General features: G+C 44.7%; 2 protein-coding genes across 2 annotated transcripts; both read right to left on the bottom strand.

The window, feature by feature from the left end:
* Positions 1–1758: 1758 nt before the first annotated feature.
* Positions 1759–6325, bottom strand: LOC114583283 (C-type lectin-like). Its single transcript, XM_028704617.2, has 5 exons — positions 6274–6325; positions 5336–5430; positions 5111–5254; positions 3469–3583; positions 1759–2013 (listed from the first exon to the last, which is right to left on the bottom strand). The coding sequence occupies exons 1-5, from the start codon at positions 6323–6325 to the stop codon at positions 1946–1948; spliced, it is 474 nt and encodes a 157-aa protein (XP_028560450.2). The 3' UTR covers positions 1759–1945.
* Positions 6326–11674: 5349 nt separating this feature from the next.
* On the bottom strand, positions 11675–17341 carry LOC114582697 (C-type lectin BpLec-like). The gene is made up of 5 exons (XM_028703925.2): positions 17275–17341; positions 15730–15821; positions 14081–14221; positions 12799–12913; positions 11675–11885 (listed from the first exon to the last, which is right to left on the bottom strand). Exons 1-5 carry the CDS (start codon positions 17339–17341, stop codon positions 11818–11820), a joined length of 483 nt encoding a protein of 160 aa, XP_028559758.2. The 3' UTR covers positions 11675–11817.
* Positions 17342–22227: the final 4886 nt, after the last annotated feature.

Below are 22227 nucleotides of genomic sequence, written 5' to 3'. Positions count from 1 at the left end.
TTATTATTTACTGAATTTATATACCGTCTTACACCCAGAAGTCTCAGGGCAGTTCACAGGACAAAATCAAAATATAAAACCACAAAATATATAACCAAAATAAAAACAACAGCCCAATAACCCCCCCCCCAAAAAAAAACCCCACATTTTAAAAGGGCATAGGGTTCCTGGCGTTTCTGCATTTACATGTTGACCCCAGAACCAACCCTTAATATGAGTTGCTCTCATTGTTAATGGGGAGTCAGAAACCCTGGCCAATCTGTTGCCAAACATGTAGAGATCTTGCTCTAACTCCCCTGCTGAAGAGATTCGAGATTGCCCAGAGAAAGACCTGCGGAAACTTAATTGTTTCCATACTGAGGGCCACTCATCTCAAACTCCCTAAGATCTGAGAGATTTGGGAAGGTCTGTTGTTGGTTGATCCCAATCCTTTCCTAATGATCCCTAATATGAAATGACATGTTGAAGAGAAAGGACACACACACACACGTGCATGACAGATCTCCAGCAAAATTTTCCACTCTGAACTTAGCCGTTCAAGCAGAGATTTTACAAGGCAGTCCAGGCTTGATCTTACAATGTGACAGTACCACTGCAGTGCCAGCCACAGTAGGCAATTCTGAGCCACATAGACCAATGGTCTGACTTTCTGTAAGGCAGCTTCCTATGTAACACTCTCTGCAAGAGCAGATCAGGAAGCAGCTATCCATTGAGTTATCCCATAGGAATATCTGGGAAAGGCTGATCTATGCTAACTAACAAGTCTCCAACCTCTCAGCATTACTTTGATCCTGTGTACCTGAGATGCTGCTGACTGAACATTGGGACCTGGGGCATGCAAGGCCATTTCCAGAATGACTAGCTGTGTGATATTGGGATGGTCAAGCAGGTCTGACTACAGAATTTAACACCAGGGGCAATAGAAATCTTGTGACATCTGGCTGAAGGGTCAGTACATTGTCACAACACTCTTATCTTACCTGTACTGCAGCAGCTATTATGTGCTCCTGGCAAGAACTTGATGAGACCACTGCGGTCAAAATGATGGACCTGGTAGTAATGGCAGTGGGAACTAAGGTTGCATCATAGAGTGGATGAGATGTTACGTGTGTGTGTGTGTGTGTGTGTGTGTGTGTGTGTGACTTCACATGTTTCTGCAGGTATACTTAAAGTTGGTCATATTGTGTATGTGAGATGCAGAGTGTGAGTTCCTGTATTCTGAGTAAGCAAGCTTGGTCTCACTAACTCTCAGCTATACAGCTGCAAAGAAAACGTTTTAAATGTGTTGTGAAGTGCAATATAAAATATGACACTAGAAGGCAACAGTGAGCTATGCCAAAGTCAATGCCTTTTTCAAAACTTTTTTTCAAAAAGCATTTTCACAGCGTTTTTAATATGTGTGTAGATTCCACCTGAGATGTAATAAGTTATAACTGCTCTGTTTGGAGAAAATCCGTTCCCCAAGGGGTCTGCTAATTGCTAGTGTGGGGCTTTCCCCTATTGTGTTTCTGTTTTGGGTCAACATCTGCCTTCTTGCAACTTCTAGAGTTGGGAAGTTTCATATTGTGTTCTGTGTTAGAAACAAGACTGAGGGTCACATAACCTGATACCCTTAAAATGAACCAAAGAAAAAACAGGTCAAGTATTCTCTCATTATAAACACCCATGAGAAACAGGTTATTCCCTTTAATGTCCTTGCACTGCCTGGAGCCAAGAGCGTAAGCAACAGAGGTGATCACAACAGCATTTCAGAGACCAGTGCTGGATAAGGGCTGAGAGTGAGTAGATAGATGTCATCTTTTGAAGGAAGATCTTCTTGGCATAACAAAGGATGAACCGTAGAGGTGGTAACATTGCTGGATCATCTTCTGACTCCCTTGATTCCAAGGAGATGTGCTTTGATCCATCTAACCCAACCTTCCCTAGACTGACAGTCTCCCTTCTTCTAGAGCTCGTGTTTGCAGATGTAGGCTTTATGTTTCTTGCAAACAGCATCAATCCATCTCTTGTACTCTGCAATGGAAAAAGAGAATCCAAGGTCCATTCTTATCCATTCTCCATTTCAAGCATTTTCAAAGTATCTCAAGGTACAGTTGTTCTTTTTATCAACATATATCTATGTTTGTTATGGCACCAGGGATGGGCCAGGAATCTGTCAGCTATAGTCCCTGGATATTTGTGGGGGTCCTGCCTAATTCAGGGGGCAATTTCTGAAATTTACAACTTTCCATGAATCTATTTGTTTTGCTCTAACAAACTCATTTTGAAAATTCCCTGGCATGTTTTAGAAGATAACGACATGGTATAGTCTGATTAGCTCATAAGCAAATGAGGGTGAGGATTTGCCTGCCTTTTACCATAAAGTGCCATTAAAGCACAATGTTAGAAACAGTTTAAAACAACTCACAATCACAGAAACAAGGTGGTTCCTAAAAATATACATCTCATGTTTCAAAAGGCAGAGTAAAGAGCTATGTATTTACTTTGTACTGCTTTGTGCTGGATCCAACCATCGGTCTAACCCAAAGCTGTGGCCCTCAGGATGTTGTTCTGCTCCAAATCCCATCAACCTCAGGATGGGCAATGGTCAGGGATGATGGGAGTTGTAGTCCAACACGATCAGGAAGGTTGCAAGTTCCCCACAGCTGATCCAAGCCAGCATTCTGAGTTGCATCCAGTTAAGTTCCACTCGGCGTAGATCTTTAGAACTTAATGGATCCAAGTGTATTTACCTGCCTGAATACCACACATATATGGGAGGACACCAGAGACTTGAATGTGTGTTTGGGGTTGAGGTGCATGCTTTGCAAGAGACCTCTACAAATATGTGTGTGAGAGAGAGAGCTGAAAAATCATGCACACCCCCCAAAAAAAATCTAAAAATGTGATCATAAGATAAAGGAGGGTGAATATTTCATAAAATCATAGAATTTTAGCACTTAATGGAACTTAGGTGTCGTCTACTGTACTTCAATTCTCCTCTTCGGTGCAAAAATCTGCAGCATCCTTGACAGAACTCGGGCTAGCCTCTGCTTAAATACCATCAACCAAAGTGACCCTTCCCACAAGGGAGGCTCCCACTGTTTGCCCCCCTCCTTTACAGTGGTACCTCGGTTTACATACACTTCAAGTTACATACGCTCCAGGTTACAGACTCTGCTAATCCAGAAATATTACCTCAGGTTAAGAACTTTGCTTCAAGATGAGCACAGAAATTGTACGGTGGCGGCACAGCAGCAGCAGGAGGCCCCATTAGCTAAAGTGGTCTTCAGGTTAAGAACAGTTTCAGGTTAAGAACAGACCTCCAGAACGAATTAAGTTCTTAACCCGAGGTACCACTGTATTTGAATCAGCCCAATCTTTTCTGTTCTATTTACGTCTCACCCAAGGCGGAGAGAGTCGTCACCGTTGCCATATACCTCAAGGCTACACAACTACCCATCAGTGGGAGGACTGTAACATGCCCACCTGTGGAAGCCCTCAAAGCCACACAGTACTCGGAATTCCAAAGATTGTTGGGCTCCCCTCGCATCCAGTTCTTGTAGTTGTAGGAGGACTCATCGGACCACCTCCAGTTCCCATTCTGCAATGACACGGGAGATAACAAGAGCCCTGATTGGTCTGGAGAAAAGTGACATCACGCTCAGCATTCTGTTTCTCACGGGGGGGACAGCTCTCAACACGGAAACACAGGAAGCCGCCTTACACTGAGTTAGACCATAAGTCTGTATGGCTCACTATTATCTGCTGCATCCTTAACTGCTCATCCCATAGGATTGCCCACTTAGTGGCATATAAATCCTATTTTTTAAAAAATAGAAATATATTTCATCTCAAAATATGCATTTTTAAACAGTTTGATATCAACTTTTGATCCCAAGATTGTGTCAGAACATTCAGGACATATGGCAGCCAACAGATAATGTGGATGGATGGCCGCTAACGGATTGAGGTTGAATCTTGACAAGACAGAAGTACTATTTTGGGGAGACAGGGGGTGGGCGAGTGTGGAGGACTCCCTGGTCCTGAATGGGGTAACTGTGCCTCTGAAGGACCAGGTGCGCAGTATGGGAGTCATTTTGGACTCACAGCTGTCCATGGAGGCGCAGGTCAGTTCTGTGTCCAGGGCAAATGTCTACCAGCTCCATCTGGTACACAAGCTGAGACCCTACCTGCCCGCGGACTGTCTCACCATAGTGGTACATGCTCTAGTTATCTCCCGCTTGGACTACTGCAACACGCTCTACGTGGGGCTACCTTTGAAGGTGACCTGGAAACTGCAATTAATCCAGAATGTGGCATCTAGACTGGTGACTGGGAGTGGCCGCCAAGACCATATAACACTGGTCCTGAGAGATCTGCATTGGCTCCCAGTATGTTTCCAAGCACAATTCAAAGTGTTGGTGCTGACCTTTAAAGCCCTAAACAGCCTCGGCCTGGTATACCTGAAGGAGCTTCTCCATCCCCATCGTTCATCCCGGACACTGAGGTCCAGCGCCAAAGGCCTTCTGGTGGTTCTCTCACTGCAAGAAGTGAGGTTACAGGGAACCAGGCAGAGGGCTTTCTTGGTAGTGGTGCCTGCCCTGTGGAACACCCCCCCCCCATCAGATGTCAAGGCAATAAGCAACTATCTGACTTTTAGAAGACATCTGGAGGCAGCCCTGTTTAGGGAAGTTTTTAAAGTCTAATGCTTTATTGTGTTTTTAATATTCGGTTGGGAGCTGCCCAGAGTGGCTGGGGAAACCCAGTCAGATGGGCGGGGTATAAATAAATAAATTATTATTATTATTATTATTATTATTATTATTATTATTATTATTATCATCATCATCATCATCATCATCTAACTTCTGATCCATGGATCAGGCCAGTTCTCCTCAGAAATTGCAAGTGTTGTGTTCCTTCAGCAGGAAGGAACAGGGTAGCTCAGTTGGCTAGAGTGTTGTGCTGATAACGCCAAGGTTGCAGGTTCAATCCCTGTATGGGTCAGCTGCATTATTTCCTGCATTGCAAGGAGATGGACTAGATGATCCTCAGGGTCCCTTCCAACTCTATCATTCTATGGTTCTATGATTGATGGATCAATAAGCTCAGGAGGCTAAATGCTTACTTGGTGAGTATCATGGAGTCCAATCCAAACGTCAACCCCTGTTTCTTTCTTGTCAATGGAGATATGTTTGGATACCATCAGAGTTTCTGCCCTCGCAAGAATGGATGCGAGGTGGGTCCCACGACCGTAACTCTGACACTCAATCTGGAGAAGGGGCAAACGCACAAGAACTTCATCATTCAACTGGACATTCTCTGCAACCTGTTAATGGATGGTGAGTCTTACCTCAGCTTCATGCCAGCTCAACTTGTTGTGGAAAAACCCATAACAGTTGCCCTGGTACTGCAGCCATCCCCTGGGGCAGCGATCCGCTTCAGTGGCTTGTCAATGTGGGGTGGGGGGGTGGGGGGATTGTGAAAGAGATGAAGAACAAAGTCATCACAGATAAACTAGTTGGAGAGTTGCATGTTATAACGCAGGGGTAGTCAACATTTTGGTGCCCGTAACAAAATGGCCACTGTGGGTTGTGTGACCTAAAACAAAATGCCAGCTGTGAGAGTGTAGCGCAACACAAAATGGCTGCTCCAGATTGTGGTGTAACTCAAAAAGCCTGTCGTGGAGGATATGGCACAACATAAAACAGCATGTGGGGAGTGTAACCCGGAATGGCGGCTGTGGTGTACTACAGATGGCAGCTATAGGGTGTGGCATAACACAAAACGTCATCTGTGTTGATGTGTCTGCCACGTGTAAAAGTACAAAACAAGAAACAGGAACACAAAATGGTGCGGGTGTACTCCACTTCACCCCATCTTGTGCATTTTTATCCGAATATTTCCTGGCACTTTTCATGGATGCCATAGGAAGTTCTTCTGTGCACATTAACACCTGTAGGCACTAGGTTGGTGGCCCCTGTTTTAATGTATTAGTGGGTTCATCTCCAACTGGTCTCCTAAAGCTTTTAGAAATTGCTAGGCAGGTTAAACTGACTCTCCAGGGTGAGATATGTCAGTATATTCAGTTTTCAAACATTATTCCTGAAGTTTGTCGCGCTTTATTTGGCCGCCCTAGAACAGTCTTTGGCTGCAATAGCATGGCAGTTTATTTCATTTCCCCGATGTTTCCCTAGCTGTACATTTCTGCATTTTGAGTGAGCAACATTCCCCAAGTCTGAATGCACCCTATAGGACAGAGAATGGTACTATAACTCAATAAGGACTCACCTCTCGTGAAGAAGCCAAGCAAACATAGGCTAACATAGGCCAAACGCCCCATCTTCTTCACCTAAGAAGAAATCAAGAGGTATTGTTGCATGACGAAAACATGGAGTTACCAAGACCGCTTGTGGAATGCGGGTCTTGAAAGGAGAAATTTCCTTGTCATAAGTTTACAGTGTTTGGCTCACATTGCTGCAGGGTGTATTTATCATTCCCTTTTGTCTCACATCCACCAGGGCCAGACCGAGGCATTTGGCTGCTTGAGGCAAAGGACAAAATGGCCCCCCGTTTCACATACATTTATAGGACTGGCAGCTGAATCTTATTTTGACAGTGGTGATGGGACAGCATCTTCCTGAGGGCAGCTAGCTAGCTTAGGAATCACAGGGAAGGCTGTTCTCTAGCACCTCCCTGCCAATCACCACACTCCCTGCCATTGGCCGCCAGAGGCAAATGCCTTACTCTGCTCAATGATAGGGCCACCCCTGACATCCACCCTGATGAGTTCAGAGTTGTATACATGGTATATATGTCCAGTTTAGGATCAAACATGATTTGATTGCAGCAGTGCCACAGGTAGAACTGTAATTGCCATGAAAAAGTAATAAAGAAGACCTGCTTGCACTTTTCATCCTAAAACCAAGTTTGTCAGGTCTCTAAAGGTATAGGGAGACTGGGGTGGGGTCAAAAGAACTGTGGCAGAACATTTGAGAAGCGTGAAAGCTAGGTTTTGATTCTCACATTAGTTTGGGAAGTGCAGGTGAGGTCTGTTCATATTGGGATTTATAAAGGTTGGAATTCCTTGAGAATCTCTACCAAATTTGCTTCTGCCTTCCTTATAGTGGAGGGTCTGGGCCTGGAAAGAAAAGGGAAATGGCTTTTACTCCCATGTTGGAGGATTTAGAAATGGGGAAGTACAGGCAACAGGAAGCTTTATAGAAAACAAACAGTGCTTAAGTTGGGCCCTGTGGCTGTTGTATATAATTGCACCCTGGTCATCACTAAAACCCTGGTAGGTAGGCTCATGTGAGAGACAGAGACTGGTCCATGGTCACTTAAGGGTTTTTATGGCTGAGAAGGTAATTGAACCAAGTCTATCCAAGAATAGCTCTCACTTTCAACTATGCTGCATTGACTGTGTTCACACATAGCTCTAAGTTATGGTTTATTCCACAAACCAAGAGCTATCTCACACATGAGGAATCATGCCACAGCTTGCTTCTCCAAAGCTTGATTTGTTTTCCAGGTGCTCTTGCCTTTGGGGTGTAGCGCTGAAACAAACCATGGTTAAGCGAGACTGGTGTGTTTGGACATAACACCAAAACATAGTTTAAACAAGCTGTGCTTTGTAAGCCGACAACTAACCATGGCTTCACATTGTGTTTTGTTGACAGAAAACAAACCACAGATTGTCAGTTGGACAGGGTTCACTGATTCAAAAAAAATCACAATCAACCTAAATAAACCATGGCTTAGTGTTATGTACACTGGTTTATCATAGAGTTTAGCTCTGAAAGTACACATGGCTCAGAATATATAATATTCTTTACAAAAATGTTCGGCATGTCTGCCCCTTACAAATCCAATAAAGAGATAAGATGTGGAAACTCTCTAACCTGTATGCTACAAATCAACAAGCAAAAGTATGTCCTCACTCACCCAAGTCTTCATTCCCAAGATGGTTGTCCTCAACAGATGGCCGCCTCTGCTGTGTCCTGCTCAGGCTGTCTCATTCTCAGCAGCTTTTATCCAGACCTGGTTGGAATCTGGCTGAAACCTGGAGCAGAAAGGTTAAGGCAGCACATGATGGACGAGTTTGCTTATTGCACAAGCCAGAGGCAAGTTAAGCCAGGGGCTATTTTAAAAGATTATTTTTTAAGCAAGCTCAGTCAATGGGATGTTGTTGTATTGGGGGGGGGGGTATAATGCTTCTTTGTATTTAAAACTGAGATTGATTCAATCAAGAATGCTATGGTGTGAGGAATCACAGAATTGTAGAGTTGGAAGGAACCCCAAAGGTTATCCAATCCAACCCCCTGCAATGAAGGAATCACAACTAAAGAATCTCTGAGTAAAAGATCATCAGTGAAAATGGACTCTCTAAGACCTTGTGGATGGAAAGAGACTTACACTGCAAGCCTGGAAGACTAAACATCCAATTACTGTTGATATCAGCTGGCAATGACAACTTATAGAATACAAAAAAGCAAGCAATCAATTCCTCTTGTTGTTATTTGCTTTTAAAAGCAGCCCTTCAAATTAAATCTGCAATGCAATGCAAAAATGTTGCTTGAATTTCACACAGATCAAAATCCAGATGATTTCACTTCACTGCTTGACAGAAACACTCTGTAAAGTGTTGGTGTAACCCACCAACAATGTCATGCAGCACTCCCTGGGTGGATGGAAATTCCTCTTAGTGTTGACATAACCAAGACAAATTGGCATCGTGCGCAACAATCCCCCAACAGCTCCCCAGTCCCTAAAAATACCCTTCAACCTGAATGCCCCCTTGGCCTAAGGCCCAAACAACTGGGGATTGTGGTTTGAACAGGTCAACGTGAGCAGCTGAGAGTCATACTCACGGAAACTTTCAACAGGACCTGCTTAAACTGCCCTGCACATGCTGAAATATACAGGACAAGTACTGAGATTGAAGCCGTAGCAGAGGAAGAGATCCAATCAGCCTGGGTATCCTATGCCACTGGGCTAAATACCACAGCCTCAAGCCCTCTGACCCCCTTCAGGTTATCTTCTCCATCAGAGAGAAATGAGTTCAAAAACACCAAAGGAAGTAATGTGTGCTAAAATTGTCTTCCCTTTTTCTACTGAGTTCTCAGCATCTTCACAAATATGCACAGTGGGCCCTTCCTGGTGTCAATTTTTATCGTGCATTCATGAGGACCTGTGCTCCTGATGGTATTGGGCTGGTTGTAAGGGATCCTGTTTTCAAGACTGTTTGGACTTGCAAAACTTTCAAGGCGAACATACCGTTATGGACTGAATCTCCAAGCGATGAGAGACTCCAGGAGTACCTGAGCTTTTCCCAGGGTTCAGTTTCCTTTTGGAATGACGGTCAGCACAGACAAGGCGTCTTTCAGATATATGGTTTTATTTAAGCATATATACAACCTGAGCATAGGCTGGAGGGGCTCCCAGTATTAACACCCCCATAGGTGTTGCTTGTGGGTGCCTGGGCTCCCAGCCCGGGCCCCCCGGAGATGGCGCCCCCTGGTGTTCTGTCAGACGGGAAGCAAATGTGAGCTATGGACCCAGGGCCGTCTTTAGCAGATGCGGCGCCGGGGTGCAAATATCCGCCCAGCGCCCCCAAATTACCATGGAAAGTGGGAAGGCGAAGCTGCACACTGCCAGCCATGGGGGGGGGGCACAACTCACCCCCATGCCACTGCGGGAGAGCAATCCCCACGGAGGCTTGGGAGGGAAGCTGCACACCCGCCAGCCATATAGTTGGTGGGGCGCAGCTGGAGGGCGTGCAGGGAAAGGGGAGGCCGCCAGCAAAGTCACACAGCTCCCTCACTTGCTGGGGCGCCCCTGAGAGGCCAGCGCCTCTCAGGGAAACTAACACTTCTGGAAAACTAATGGAATATAGCTCATGTTTAGCACTCGTTTCCATGTTAGTTGGTTCCAGAAAAAAAATCTACTTGCAGCTCCTTTAATGTGAGAAATGATGCGGGAACATTACGTGTGAGATATATATACATACAAATGAAAGGATATTAGAGGATCTTGGGGACCACCAGCTGCCAATTAGGGCAGGATGCCTATACATTTAAAACAGTGGCAGAGACTAGGGTCAGATATGTCCCTTTAGGTGTTGGTCATCAGGGGGTGGCTTTCCCCCCTTGCCTTGTGTGCACCCCCCACCCCATTCCACCCCTAGGAGCCTTCAGAAGGGAGCCGTCGCCAGAAGAACAACTGAGAGGGGAGAGAAACTCTGCGGCTGCCATCAGGGGGTGGTTGGTTTCACCAGTGTGACCCCATCCACCAACCCTAGGAGCCTTCAAAAAGGAGTTGCTTAAAGGACAATTTGCACTGACATTTTAGTAAGCTGGGATGCGGGTGGCGCTGTGGGTAAAAGCCTCAGTGCCTAGGGCTTGCCAATCGAAAGGTCGGCGGTTCGAATCCCCGCAGCGGGGTGCGCTCCCGCTGCTCGGTCCCAGCGCCTGCCAACCTAGCAGTTCGAAAGCACCCCCGGGTGCAAGTAGATAAATAGGGACCGCTTACTGGCGGGAAGGTAAACGGTGTTTCCGTGTGCTGCGCTGGCTCACCAGATGCAGCTTGTCACGCTGGCCACGTGACCCGGAAGTGTCTGCGGACAGCGCTGGCTCCCGGCCTCTTGAGTGAGATGGGCGCACAACCCCAGAGTCTGTCAAGACTGGCCCGTACGGGCAGGGGTACCTTTACCTTTACCTTTATTAGTAAGCTGTATGCTTTAGTTAAATGTTTAGATATGTCTAATTGTTGATCATTGTTGTAGTTTTTCATGTTACGTTGCAGTTTCTGGTATTGTTAGTCTAATACTGTACAGTGGTACCTCTGGTTATGAACGCTTCTGGTTACGAACACTTCAGGTTATGAGATCTGCTAACCCAGAAATAAGCTGCTCCTGGATGCAAACTTTGCCCCAGGATGCAACCAGAAATCACACACCAGAGGCATGTGTGCAGCGGGAGGCCCCATTAGTGAAAGAGTGCCTCAGGATAAGAATGATTTCAGCTTAAGAACGGACCTCCAGAACGAATTAAGTTCGTAACCAGAGGTACCACTGTATTTAGACTTTGGTTTTTCTGTGAACCACTTTGAGCAGAGATTTACTTGTGGATATATAAATAAATTGACCCTAGACCTCTCCACCTGTCCCTCAGGACTCTCCTGAGGCCACACCCCTCACCACCGTGTCCTATGACCTTTTAAAGTCCTTTATGGTGTGCAATGAATGTATGGAAGGAAGGAAACTCTTGCTTGTCCAAGTCAAGGTTAAAGGTGTGAGTGAGTAGAAGCATCTGACTCTTACATAGCTGGGATGTAGTCTACCAGACAAAGGTAAGAATTGGTGCCCATTGGTACCTCTGGCACCATCCACAAGGGGTCTGTGGCCCCAGAAAGGTTTCCTATGTGGCCCTTGGATCAAGAAAGGTTCCCCGCCCTTGGTTGAAAAGCTGTAGCAAAGCTGGAATTTCATGCAGAGTTCAGAGACGTACCTACTGAAACTCTGCCTTCTGCACAAATGGTCGAGTGGAGCCTCTGCTGCCCTCCTTTCTACCCAGCAGCCTAAGGAGACTGAAATTGTTCTACAATAACAGAAACGTGCCAAGATATTTATGCATAAGGTAGATAGTTTATTAAGACTGCACTGTGCTGTGGCCATTAATGAAAGGCAGGAGAAGAGAGAGGCCCACACAAGATAATTCTTCTGAGATGCGTGTTTTGAATGGAGGTGGTTGGAGGGTGTGTTGAATGGCAGATCTCTCTCGCTGCAGTTGAACCAGGCGCATCCCAGCAAGCCCAAAGGGAAAACTCCAGTCTTCTCTAGAGTTCGTGCTTGCAGATGTAGGCATTACGTTTCTTGCACTGAGCATCGTTCCACTGCTTAAAGTCTAGAATGCAAAAAAGAAAAGACAAGGCAGGTGTTACTTCTTCTTTCTGGCACAGATAGGTCAGTGACTTGTAGTATAGAAATTTCTGCTTTCCATGACTCAAAAGTAATGTTTTTAGTCCTCAAGCTTGTAAAAGGATTTTTAGAGGGGCATGATAGAAAGAATTCTAGGGCTCAAAACAAAGGAAACTAGTACCCCCAAAAAAATCCAAACTAGTTCTGCTTTCTGAATTATTAAAAAAAAGTTTGGGCTAGTCCATTAGGGCAAATGGGGCACTGCCCCACCATTTTGTTCTGGCCTCAGCCAGCTCCCAAATGTGCCTTCTTACTTGCAACCAGTCCAGAGGGTAGCTGTGGCTGTCAGCTGCATCCTCCTTAGTCTCAATGTTGCCCTTGCAGAACTCAACATGGATTGTGGGGGGACTAGAATTAGTTGGCTCTTCCTGACACTGGCTCAGTCTACTGTGGGCCTTCCTGCCTTCCTCCCTGCCAGTCCCAGTAGATGCACTAGCTACCACTGCTTAAACCCCTTTTCATTTCAGGACAATTAACTAGGGATGGCAGGATCTGTCGACTTCAGTTTTCTTGGTGTCTCATTTTTCCGCTTTTAAGTTCACTTCCCTGTATTTCCATGCCTAAATTCAGTTTGCCACACTGTGCAGTGAATTGTTGTCAAAACCGTTATGAAAATTCACCAGTATTTCACCATTAATTTCTCCTACCAAACCCATTTTTAATACGCAGTTTTGACTGGTGTACTGTAGACGTTTTTGCCATTGCTTGGTCTGGTGGGTCAAGAATGCAACGTGTGAACCTGGCTCAAAACTGTGGCTATCAGACTTTGCCAGCTCACTAAGAACCACACTGGCCACACATCCTTGTCCTTTTCCAGACCCTGAGAATGGATTGCTTACCCGTGGATCGACGCAGCTCCACACAGTGTTCAGCATTGCGGTAGTTGTCTGGCTGGTTTATCATCCAGGACTTGTAGTTGTAGGTGGATTCATCAGCCCACCTCCATTTCCGGGTCTGCAGAAAAGAGACAGAACAGATCATGTGACACGGGCAATGAAGGGCCCAGAAAGAAGGAAGATACTGTTGGGATGACACCAATGCAAGATTAACTGGGTAGGTTGGCCAATGGGGAGCTGTTATCAGCTGTGATGCAGACACCCATAGAAAGCAATGGAGAAGCAACATGTGGGAGAGTTGTGAGATAAGGAAGGGATGCCATTACTAAGGAGCTGTGCTGGCTTCTGATTTGGGGGAACCCTTGGGCAAAGCCACGTCCATCACAGACCCCTCTCCTCCTCCCCACTATACCCATCCGCTGCCACTTGCCACCTGCTTGTTTTGCCAAGCAGAAAGCCAAGGGGCAAGCAGGCAGTGTCATTTACTGCTCCCCTTCCTCAACCACCAATATTGCCTGGGTTAGAGTGAGAGGCAGGTGAACAAGCAAGTTGCAGTGATGAAAAGGAAGGACAGGTTTAGGAAGCTTTTATGGATGGGCCACTCCCACTTGGGTATGGGCCCTTGGTGGATGCCCAACTGTATCAAGCCTTGTCACTGGCCATGCTATATATATATATATATATAGTGACTTCCCTTCTTCTCTTTCCATGGTTCATTTTGCATATCATCAATCCCTGTATATTTTATATAAACTAAACCATTCAGTATTCCATTATTACATCCACCAAAACTTATTTACACTGTTGAATCTATCTTAATGCTACCAACGTTTTCAAGTGTACACAGTTTCCCCCCATATATTCAATAAACATTTTCCAATCTTCTTTAAATGAATGTTCTTCTTGTTCTCTTATTGTACTGTACATGTTAAGTCTGCAAGCTGTGCATATTCCATCAGCTTAAGTTGTCATTCTTCTTTAGCTGGGACCTCACTTGTTTTCCATTTTGGGGCTAACAAAACACGGGCCGCAGTATTAGCATACATAAATAACTTTTTCTGACACCTGTGAATTTCAGTCTGAGTTATCCCCAACAGAAAGAACTCTGGGTTTTTTTCGTAAAGTATTTTTAAACATTTTTCTTCAATTCATTATCTCCCAATACTCTTTTACCCTTTTACAGGTCCACCACATATGAAAGAACGTTCCCTCAACCTCATTGCATCACCAGCCATGCTGTGGAGCTGCTACTCAGTGATGATAGCTAGGAATGGAGCAAGCTTACCTGACGGACATCGTGGAGCCCAATCCAGACGTCGCTTATTTCTTGCTGGTAAGTGGAGATGTGTTCGGCCACCAAGAGAGTCTCTGCTTTGGTGAGGATAGAGGCGAGGTGGGCCCCACGGCCATAGCTCTGGCACTCAATCTAAACATGGAGAAGGAAAGAGTGGTGGTTTCTTCCCCAATGATCATATCCCATCAACAGGATTGGTCAGACGTGGCTCACCGGATGGGCGAGAGCCACTCAACTAGCTTCCTGGCAGGTAAGGGTGCTGAGAGTTGTTGGGAGACCTCTATTTCCCCCACAGAACAAGAATTGCCAGAGGTGGTCTTCTGGGCAAAATTGACCTGAAAGCTCAGGAAACAAGAAGACCAAAACTTTAACAGAGTGGGGGTGAATTATAATTTATCCGGGAGACCACTGTAAGCAGATGAAAACATTAGCAGGATTGCATTAACACTTGTAATGTAGCAAATACCGTATTTTTTGCACCATAACACTCACTTTTTTCCTCCTAGAAAGTAAGGGGAAATGTCTGTGCGAATGCCTACGGAGCGAATGCCTACGGATGGCGGGGGGGTCTACTGCAGTCGTGAGCAGAGGATCCATGGTTCCCCTTCCTTCCCTCCTCCGTGGCTTGCTTTGAAACAGCAAAGCGGGAGAAGAGCCACTGAGTGGGGAGGAGAGAGGGACAGAGAGCCTGCTTGCTTAAAAGGAGCAAAGCGGGAGAGGAGCCTTCTCCTCTTATACCCCTCTTCTGCATTATTAACAGCATCCTTCTCCACCCACCCCACGTGTGTTCCTTGTCCCTTGAGTGCTTTTCCTTCCCTCCCCACTTAAAACGTGGTTACAAAGCACGGATCCACATGGATCCTCAGGATTTTTGCACTGGGTCACCCCAAATTCACCATCAGATCACATAGCATGTCCATGGCTACAGCTTGCACCAAAAAAATCACGCACCCACTGTTGCCTGGGGCCACAGTGGTGCAAAAACGTGGTTACAAAGCATGGATCCACATGGATCCTCAGGATATTTGCATTGGGCTACCCCAAACTCACCGTCAGATCACATGGCTGTGGCCACAGCATGAACCACAAAAATCATACACCCACTGTTTCGTTTAGAATATTTTTTTTCTTGTTTTCCTCCTCTAAAAACTATGTGCGTGTTATGGTCGGGTGCGTGTTATAGAGCGAAAAATACGGCGCTATGGAGACAATGGAGTTGTATAAAATACTGACCACTGAATAACATGCAGTTGAAAGGGTTGACAAGGGGAAGGTGGGAAGCCCAGAGATTCGAAGGAATCTATCAATACGGGTGTGGGTGGTTGTATTGTTATATTCTTATACTAGTAAAATCAAATAAAAATTATTTCCACACAAAAAAAAGAATCACCAGATACGGATTGACTGATAAACCATTCTGAAAATTACATATCTGTGGTGGGAATAAAGTATCCTAACGACGCAAACGACGCTTGCCATGATTATTTGGTGAACCCATGACTATTTCAAAGTATAGAGCAGACAGGGCCTAAATTTCTTCCTCATCCCTTGTTCCAGCCAAACTCCTGAAATGGGAACTGGGAAGCTGACATATACAGCTTATATATATCACATCTGGGTGGCTGAGAAACACTTCTTACCTCAGCCTCGTGCCAGCTCAACTTATTGTCGAAATATGCATAGCAGTTGCCCTGGTTTTGCAGCCACTCCCTGGCGCAGGTGTCGGCCTCAGCTGCATGGAGACAAGGGGGTAGAAAGGAAAGAAGCATGAAAAAGTCAGCAGATATTCCAAAGCATTTTTGCCTTAAAGCAGTAGATGCTGGTCCACTAGGGCACTGCCCTCCCAACCTCAGTCTGCCCTTTGCCAGCCCCCACCTGCCTGCCCTCTTACACCCAGTCCAGTAGGTGGCGCTGGCAGTCAACTTCCTCTTCCCTGGTCTCAGAGTTGCCCCTTGTAGAACTCAGCAGGAAGGAGGACGGAGGCAAAACTAGCATCCCTTGTCTCTGCCTCTCATTGGCTCTGGATGTACCATTACCTCTGACTCCACCTCCCTTCTGCCATTCCCAATAAGCAGCAGCACCACAGTATTCAAGAAAGAAAAGCCAGCTTGAGCTACGCCACAGGTGGCATGGACAGGTTGCCTCTGAACATATGCTCAGTGCACCTGTTTGAGATCAGTCCCTAGCACACAAGCTCTTTCGCTTCTGGCTTTCCCAAAAAATGTTCTTTTTCAACCACCTAATTCCGGGCTGGGAGGGAAGCTTTAAGTGACTGGGATTATTAAAGAATTGGAGCCTGAAAACTTTGCTCATCTACTGCAAATAGAGATGAGGGAGAAATTCAACCAGGTTTGCATTTAAAAGCGAATCCACCCGATTCACATTTTCTCAACCAACGTGCAAACCAAAATTCAGTCATCCTTTGAAATTTGCATTCTTCTGAATTTTTCAGCGCAGTTCTGCAGTTGAGTAACATGTATCAAAAATGCATATACTGGGGTAAAGTATGTGTTAAAATTGCATAGATGGGTGAAAATAACATACAAAATGCATTACATTAGGAGAAATGCCTTGCAGAAGTGTGTGTGGTAGTCAAAAGTGCATTTAAGAATTTGTTCATTGGGAGAAATGGACACTAAAATATTGATACTTTTTTCATGATGGTTGTTTCCTGTTTTTAAAAAAGGTTGCAAATTGTTGCAGGCATGTGGAGGACTGAATTTAAGATTGGAAAAATGAGAAACTTGCAGAGCCAAAATTGACGGATTTGTCTGCAAACCACCCAGAAACCTCCTCCTAGATTATGAGCAACCTTCTGCCCACCCAGAGTCTCTTATTTAAAGGCCCTAAAAGTGCTAAATTGATTCACCACTTTGTCTCTAGGGATGTTACTCAATGTGATCCATGGAGCAAGCCCAGATTATTTTTTATCCTTGTTAACATGAGCCCAGTTCAAGCCACCCCATTCTAAAGAGCCAGAGGTTTAGTAGATTTTAGTGGATTGCCGTTACTTGAAAATGAAACACCTACATTTGTCTGAAATTCTGCTCAATTGTGACTAAGGTTTCTGATATCTTTCTGAAAGACTGAATTGGCCAACTAAAGGCATTTGAAGAAAGTTGCTTTTCACCCAAGTCCACTTCTTAACTGGTCATATAATATCAGTATTTGCAAAGGAAACTCACCTCCCAGGAAAGGGTTGGAGACCAGGATGCCCAGAAGGCATAGACTGAAATACGTGAAGAGTCCCATCTTCTGGTTGACCTTTGAGATGGGAGGAAGTAGAGATGGGAGGAAGAAGAGTATGTTCAAAAGGTGCATTTAGTGACTACTATACTATACTATACTATACTATACTATACTATACTATACTATACTATACTATAAATTTCTAAGTTCATCAATGCTTTACTTACCGGCTGGGACATAAAAAAATCATTTGAGACTTCCTGCCACGTTTCCCATAAGTCATAGAGCTGGAAGGGACCTCCAAGGTCATCTAATTGAACACCTTGCAGAGGCATAAGATCCACTACAACATCATCCCTGGTGGGTGGTTATCCAGTCTTTGGTCAAAAACCTATAGCCAAGGAGAGCCCACCACCTTCTGAGACAGAAGTCCTCACCGAAGAGTCCACCATCATATCTCAGAGATTTTGAAAACATTTCGCTCTACACTCTGCAGGAACTCACTCACAAAGACTTATGGATCACCTCCCCAGAACTTACCTTGTGATGCTATTCTCCTAGGTAGACAAGTGTGGTTGTCAGCTGAGCCAGGTGCCTCTCTGATGGTCTCACCTAGTCTGGGCAGCTGTTATATAGACCCCAGACAGAGGTGGTGCAATACCAAGATGAGCAAGATGCTGCAAGGAAATCCTGGTCTGATGCCTTCAGTTTTGCATAATTTAAGGCCAAATCAGTGGAATGTCATTTGTTTCACTAGCCCTGAGCGTTGCAGAAAGGGCATCAACCTCTCCTTCATTTTGATGGGGAAAAGCATATTGAAGGGGGGAGAAAATTTTGAATCTATTTCCTTCTGAAGAGGAAGAGGAACCATATTCTTAATCAACCATCAAAACACTTGTTCGCAGTCCTTATTGCCTATGCCCCTACCCACCACTGCCATGTGGCCCTTAGAAGGTTACCTGGAAAGAAATGTGGCTCACTTTTTGCTACTATGTTATACCAGCTCCCGAGGCAAGTTTGCTCCAGAAAGGCCACGCAAAGGGATCAGGATCTTGCCTCCCACAGGACTGTACAAGGGTCCCTGATTATAAAATCATAGAAAACGGGAGATACGTAGCCGCTCTAGCAACATATCTCTATTTCCTCACATCCAGAAACGCAAGAAGGGCTTTTACTCTTGCTAGAAGCTCAGCCTTGCCCTCACCGGTTCTGGAAGGCTCCTCTAGAAGAGTCCCATACGCACAGAGACTTTACACCTGCCCATTAGGAAGCCCCAAACATATATATTTTTAGAGGTTCTTTTTATGTTGAGATCCATAGAGACACCATTGATCCTTTGCTGAAAGGCTCGCCGATCTTTCAGACAAGTCTAAACTTAATTCTCTCCTCTTGGGCAAAGATCACAAGACGACCTGGCTGGTAGCCAGATTCTGCACCCAGATTTGTAGGCACAGATCATCCTCTAGAATAAAATAGCTTACAGTGGTACCTCGGGTTAAGTACTTAATTCATTCCGGAGGTCCGTACTTAACCTGAAACTGTTCTTAACCTGAAGCACCACTTTAGCTAATGGGGCCTCCCGCTGCCGCCACACCACCACTGCGCAATTTCTGTTCTCATCCTGAAGCAAAGTTCTTAACCTCAAGCACTATTTCTGGGTTAGCGGAGTCTGCAACCTGAAGCGTATGTAACCTGAAGCATATGTAACCCGAGGTACGACTGTACTAGGGAAATGCTGAAGTCGCCCTCTGGGGTGCCTCAGGGTCGATTTTTTATGGTAGCCCAAATCTCCGTTGTACGGGTGTATGTATTTATCTCAATTTTAACTCATGAGCTATTGCTGCAATCTGCTCCGATTGTATATTTTATCTTTATGAACGCTGTTTTTATTGTGTTATGTTACGTGAGCTGGTCTTTGACTGTAATAAATTGTCTATCTATCTTGCCTCCGTTACGGGGCGGTTGTGTACACTCTAATAACATAATTAATGGTTCTGCAGCCAGGTGGCACCATTCTTCTGTTGACATTAAGCAGATCTGACCCAATACGCTGCCTGGAGGAGCAGATGATCCAGGAGACACGTGTGCATGTCCTTGAGCTCTTCCTAAGAAGAGCAGCATCAAGGAATCATCACTACAAGTGTCTGATGTGTGACATTTAAAACATTAAGTGCGTAGTTACAATGACCTAATGCTCTTCACATCCTGTTCAGGTAAACACAGCTTCCAGATGCCATCTTAGAAAGCGGAAATATCACCATGTCCTCCTGTCCCCCTTTTTTTTTTCAGGACAGCCCCTGTTTTCTGGATCCTTGCTAAATCGCTGCCCATATTTTGTCCCTATTTTGCTGTTGTTGTTTTTTCTGGCAGCAGAGGGGAAAGGTAGAGAACACCTTAAGAAAATCTCCTAGCTCCACCTTCTGACCGTCTAAGTTTTATCCAAACCATGCTCTGCTCTAGCCTTGGGAAAAATGAAATACAAATAAAAATCTTGATATTTCACAACTAAAACCTTTCATCTTAAACATATTGTTTAATTGGGATAGATAAAAAGAAAGGTTTTGGTTGTGAAATATCAATATTTTTACTGGTATTTCAATTTTTCAAAAAGATTTGTTAGAAAATAAGGTTAAAGGGACACGGATGGCACTGTGGGTTAAACCACAGAGCCTAGGACTTGCTGATCAGAAGGTCAGCAGTTCGAATCCCCGCGACAGGGTGAGCTCCCATTGCTCAGTCCCTGCTCCTGCCAACCTAGCAGTTTGAAAGCAAGTCAAAGTGCAAGTAGATAAATAGGTACTGCTCCGGCGGGAAGGTAAACGGTGTTTCCATGTGCTGCTCTGGTTCTGGTTCTGGTTCTGGCTTAGTCATGCTGGCCACATGACACGGAAGGTGTACGCCGGCTTCCTCAGCCTATAGAGTGAGATGAGCGCCACAACCCCAGAGTCAGTCACGACTGGACCTAATGGTCAGGGGTCCCTTTACCTTTACCTTTAAGGTTAAAGTACTATCTAAAATGTAAAGCTTGCTTTTAGAGTGGCACACAAAAGATGAAAAGGTCAAGTCAGTAATGATACACTGGGCAAAGGACTTGGGACATAATATCCAGATGGCAGATTGGGAAAGGTTTTGGAAATCAGATTTGAAATTTACGGCATGTTGTACATTGAAAGAAAATTATATAAAAATGATGTACCGGTGGTATTTGACTCCTACAAAGCTAGCAAAAAATGTATAAGACAAATTCAAATATCTGCTGGAAATGTAAAGAAAAAGAAGGTACCTTTTATCATATGTGGTGGACTAGTAAGGTCCAGAAAAGCTTTCTGGGAGATGGTATATAATGAAATGAAAAGATGCTTAAAATAATCTTTGTTAAGAAACCAAAAGCATTTTTATTAGGAATTACAGGTACCGACATACCAAAGGAGCAGAAGATACTCTTTATGTATGGAACAACAGCCACCCAGATGTTATTAGCCCAGAGCTGGAAAGAAGACAAAGTCCCTACCAGAGAGGAATGGCAAACCAAACTGATGGACTATGCCAAGAAGGCAAAGCTGATTGGAAAACTCAGAAACCAAGAAGATAAAAACTATAAAAGAATGGGAAAAATTTGTAAGTTGATTAGGAGATCACTATAAGCAGATGGAAACAAGAGCAGGATTTTGACTCACTTGTAGTTGGAAAAACAATATGGACAATAAGGTTTGATATAAAAATTGGAGTACGGATGAATATGCAGTTGTAGACTCCATGGAGGGGATGGGGGGAAGTCTCAAGATTCGGAGAATCTCCTTATACAGATATATTTTTACTAGTTTGTGTTTATTTGTACTCTGTATTGGTAAAACCAATAAAAATGATTTTAAAAAAGAAAGAAATACAAATAAAAATGAGGAGCTGTCACAAAAGGTATGGAGACCAGCCCCCTTCTGCTTACCCCCACCCCAGTCTTTTGTTGAGAATTAGGGGCAACATATACCCTTTAAAAACTTTCGCTAACCTGCAAGTGCATGGCATAGAAGATGCTCCCTTCCCTTCCAAGAGGCACATGAGGCTACCACTTTGCTGAAGCTAAGCAGGTCTCAGTTCGGACAGTGAGCGGACGGGTGACCACCTAAAAATCACATGCAATGCACATTGGGTTCCATGGCAGAATAAAGTCAGAGAAGCAGTGTAAATAAATAAATATGCAACTGAATGCAAGTCAATGCACGGTTTGTAGGTCCAAAACACAGCAACCTTGTTGAAGTAGTCTAGGTGTGGTCCCTGCAGAGATGGAATCTCTGCAAAAATTGCTGTATGCTACCTTGAGTTCCCTTGAGAAAATGTGAGCAATAAATGAATTGAATATCAAACTGGGGTGAAGGGAGAGAGAGAGAGAGAAAGAGAACACTTCAGATTAAAAAATAACATGTCAGGCTACAGTACAGACTAATTTCTTTTCCTTTGATGTGAAGACCTTCTACATGCAGGGATTTTATTTTATTATTATCACTTTGATGGAAGACGACCAGTCAGCTACCTGGGATGTAAAGCTTAAGAAAAGGAGCACGTGTTTTCATGGTTGATATTGAATGTTCTTTCCCCATCCAATTTGGGTACAGATTGAAAAGGCCAGACATTTTTCAATACTCATTGCCCCATCTAAAGAAAAATTTCAATGCATGATGTCCTTACTGCAGTGCTGATGAACAGCGATAAAAGCCGCTTTCCACAAGTTCAGTCTTTGGTTATGCAAAACTGGAGACTCTGGGCCAGGACTTCCTCAAAGCAATTATCTCACCTAGGTATTACACCATCTCTGCCAATGGCCTATATAACAGCTGTCCAGGAAAGGTGAGACCATCAGAGAGGAACCCGGCTCAGCTTTGACCACATCTGTCTACCCAGGGAAACAGCACACAAGGTGAGTGCCTGGGGAGATGATCCCCAAGTCTTGATGA

This window comes from Podarcis muralis, chromosome 13 (genome assembly GCF_964188315.1).
Source record: "Podarcis muralis chromosome 13, rPodMur119.hap1.1, whole genome shotgun sequence".
NCBI lineage: Eukaryota > Metazoa > Chordata > Lepidosauria > Squamata > Lacertidae > Podarcis > Podarcis muralis.
Note: the sequence above shows the minus strand (reverse complement) of the source record. Positions and strands in the feature narration are given on the sequence as shown.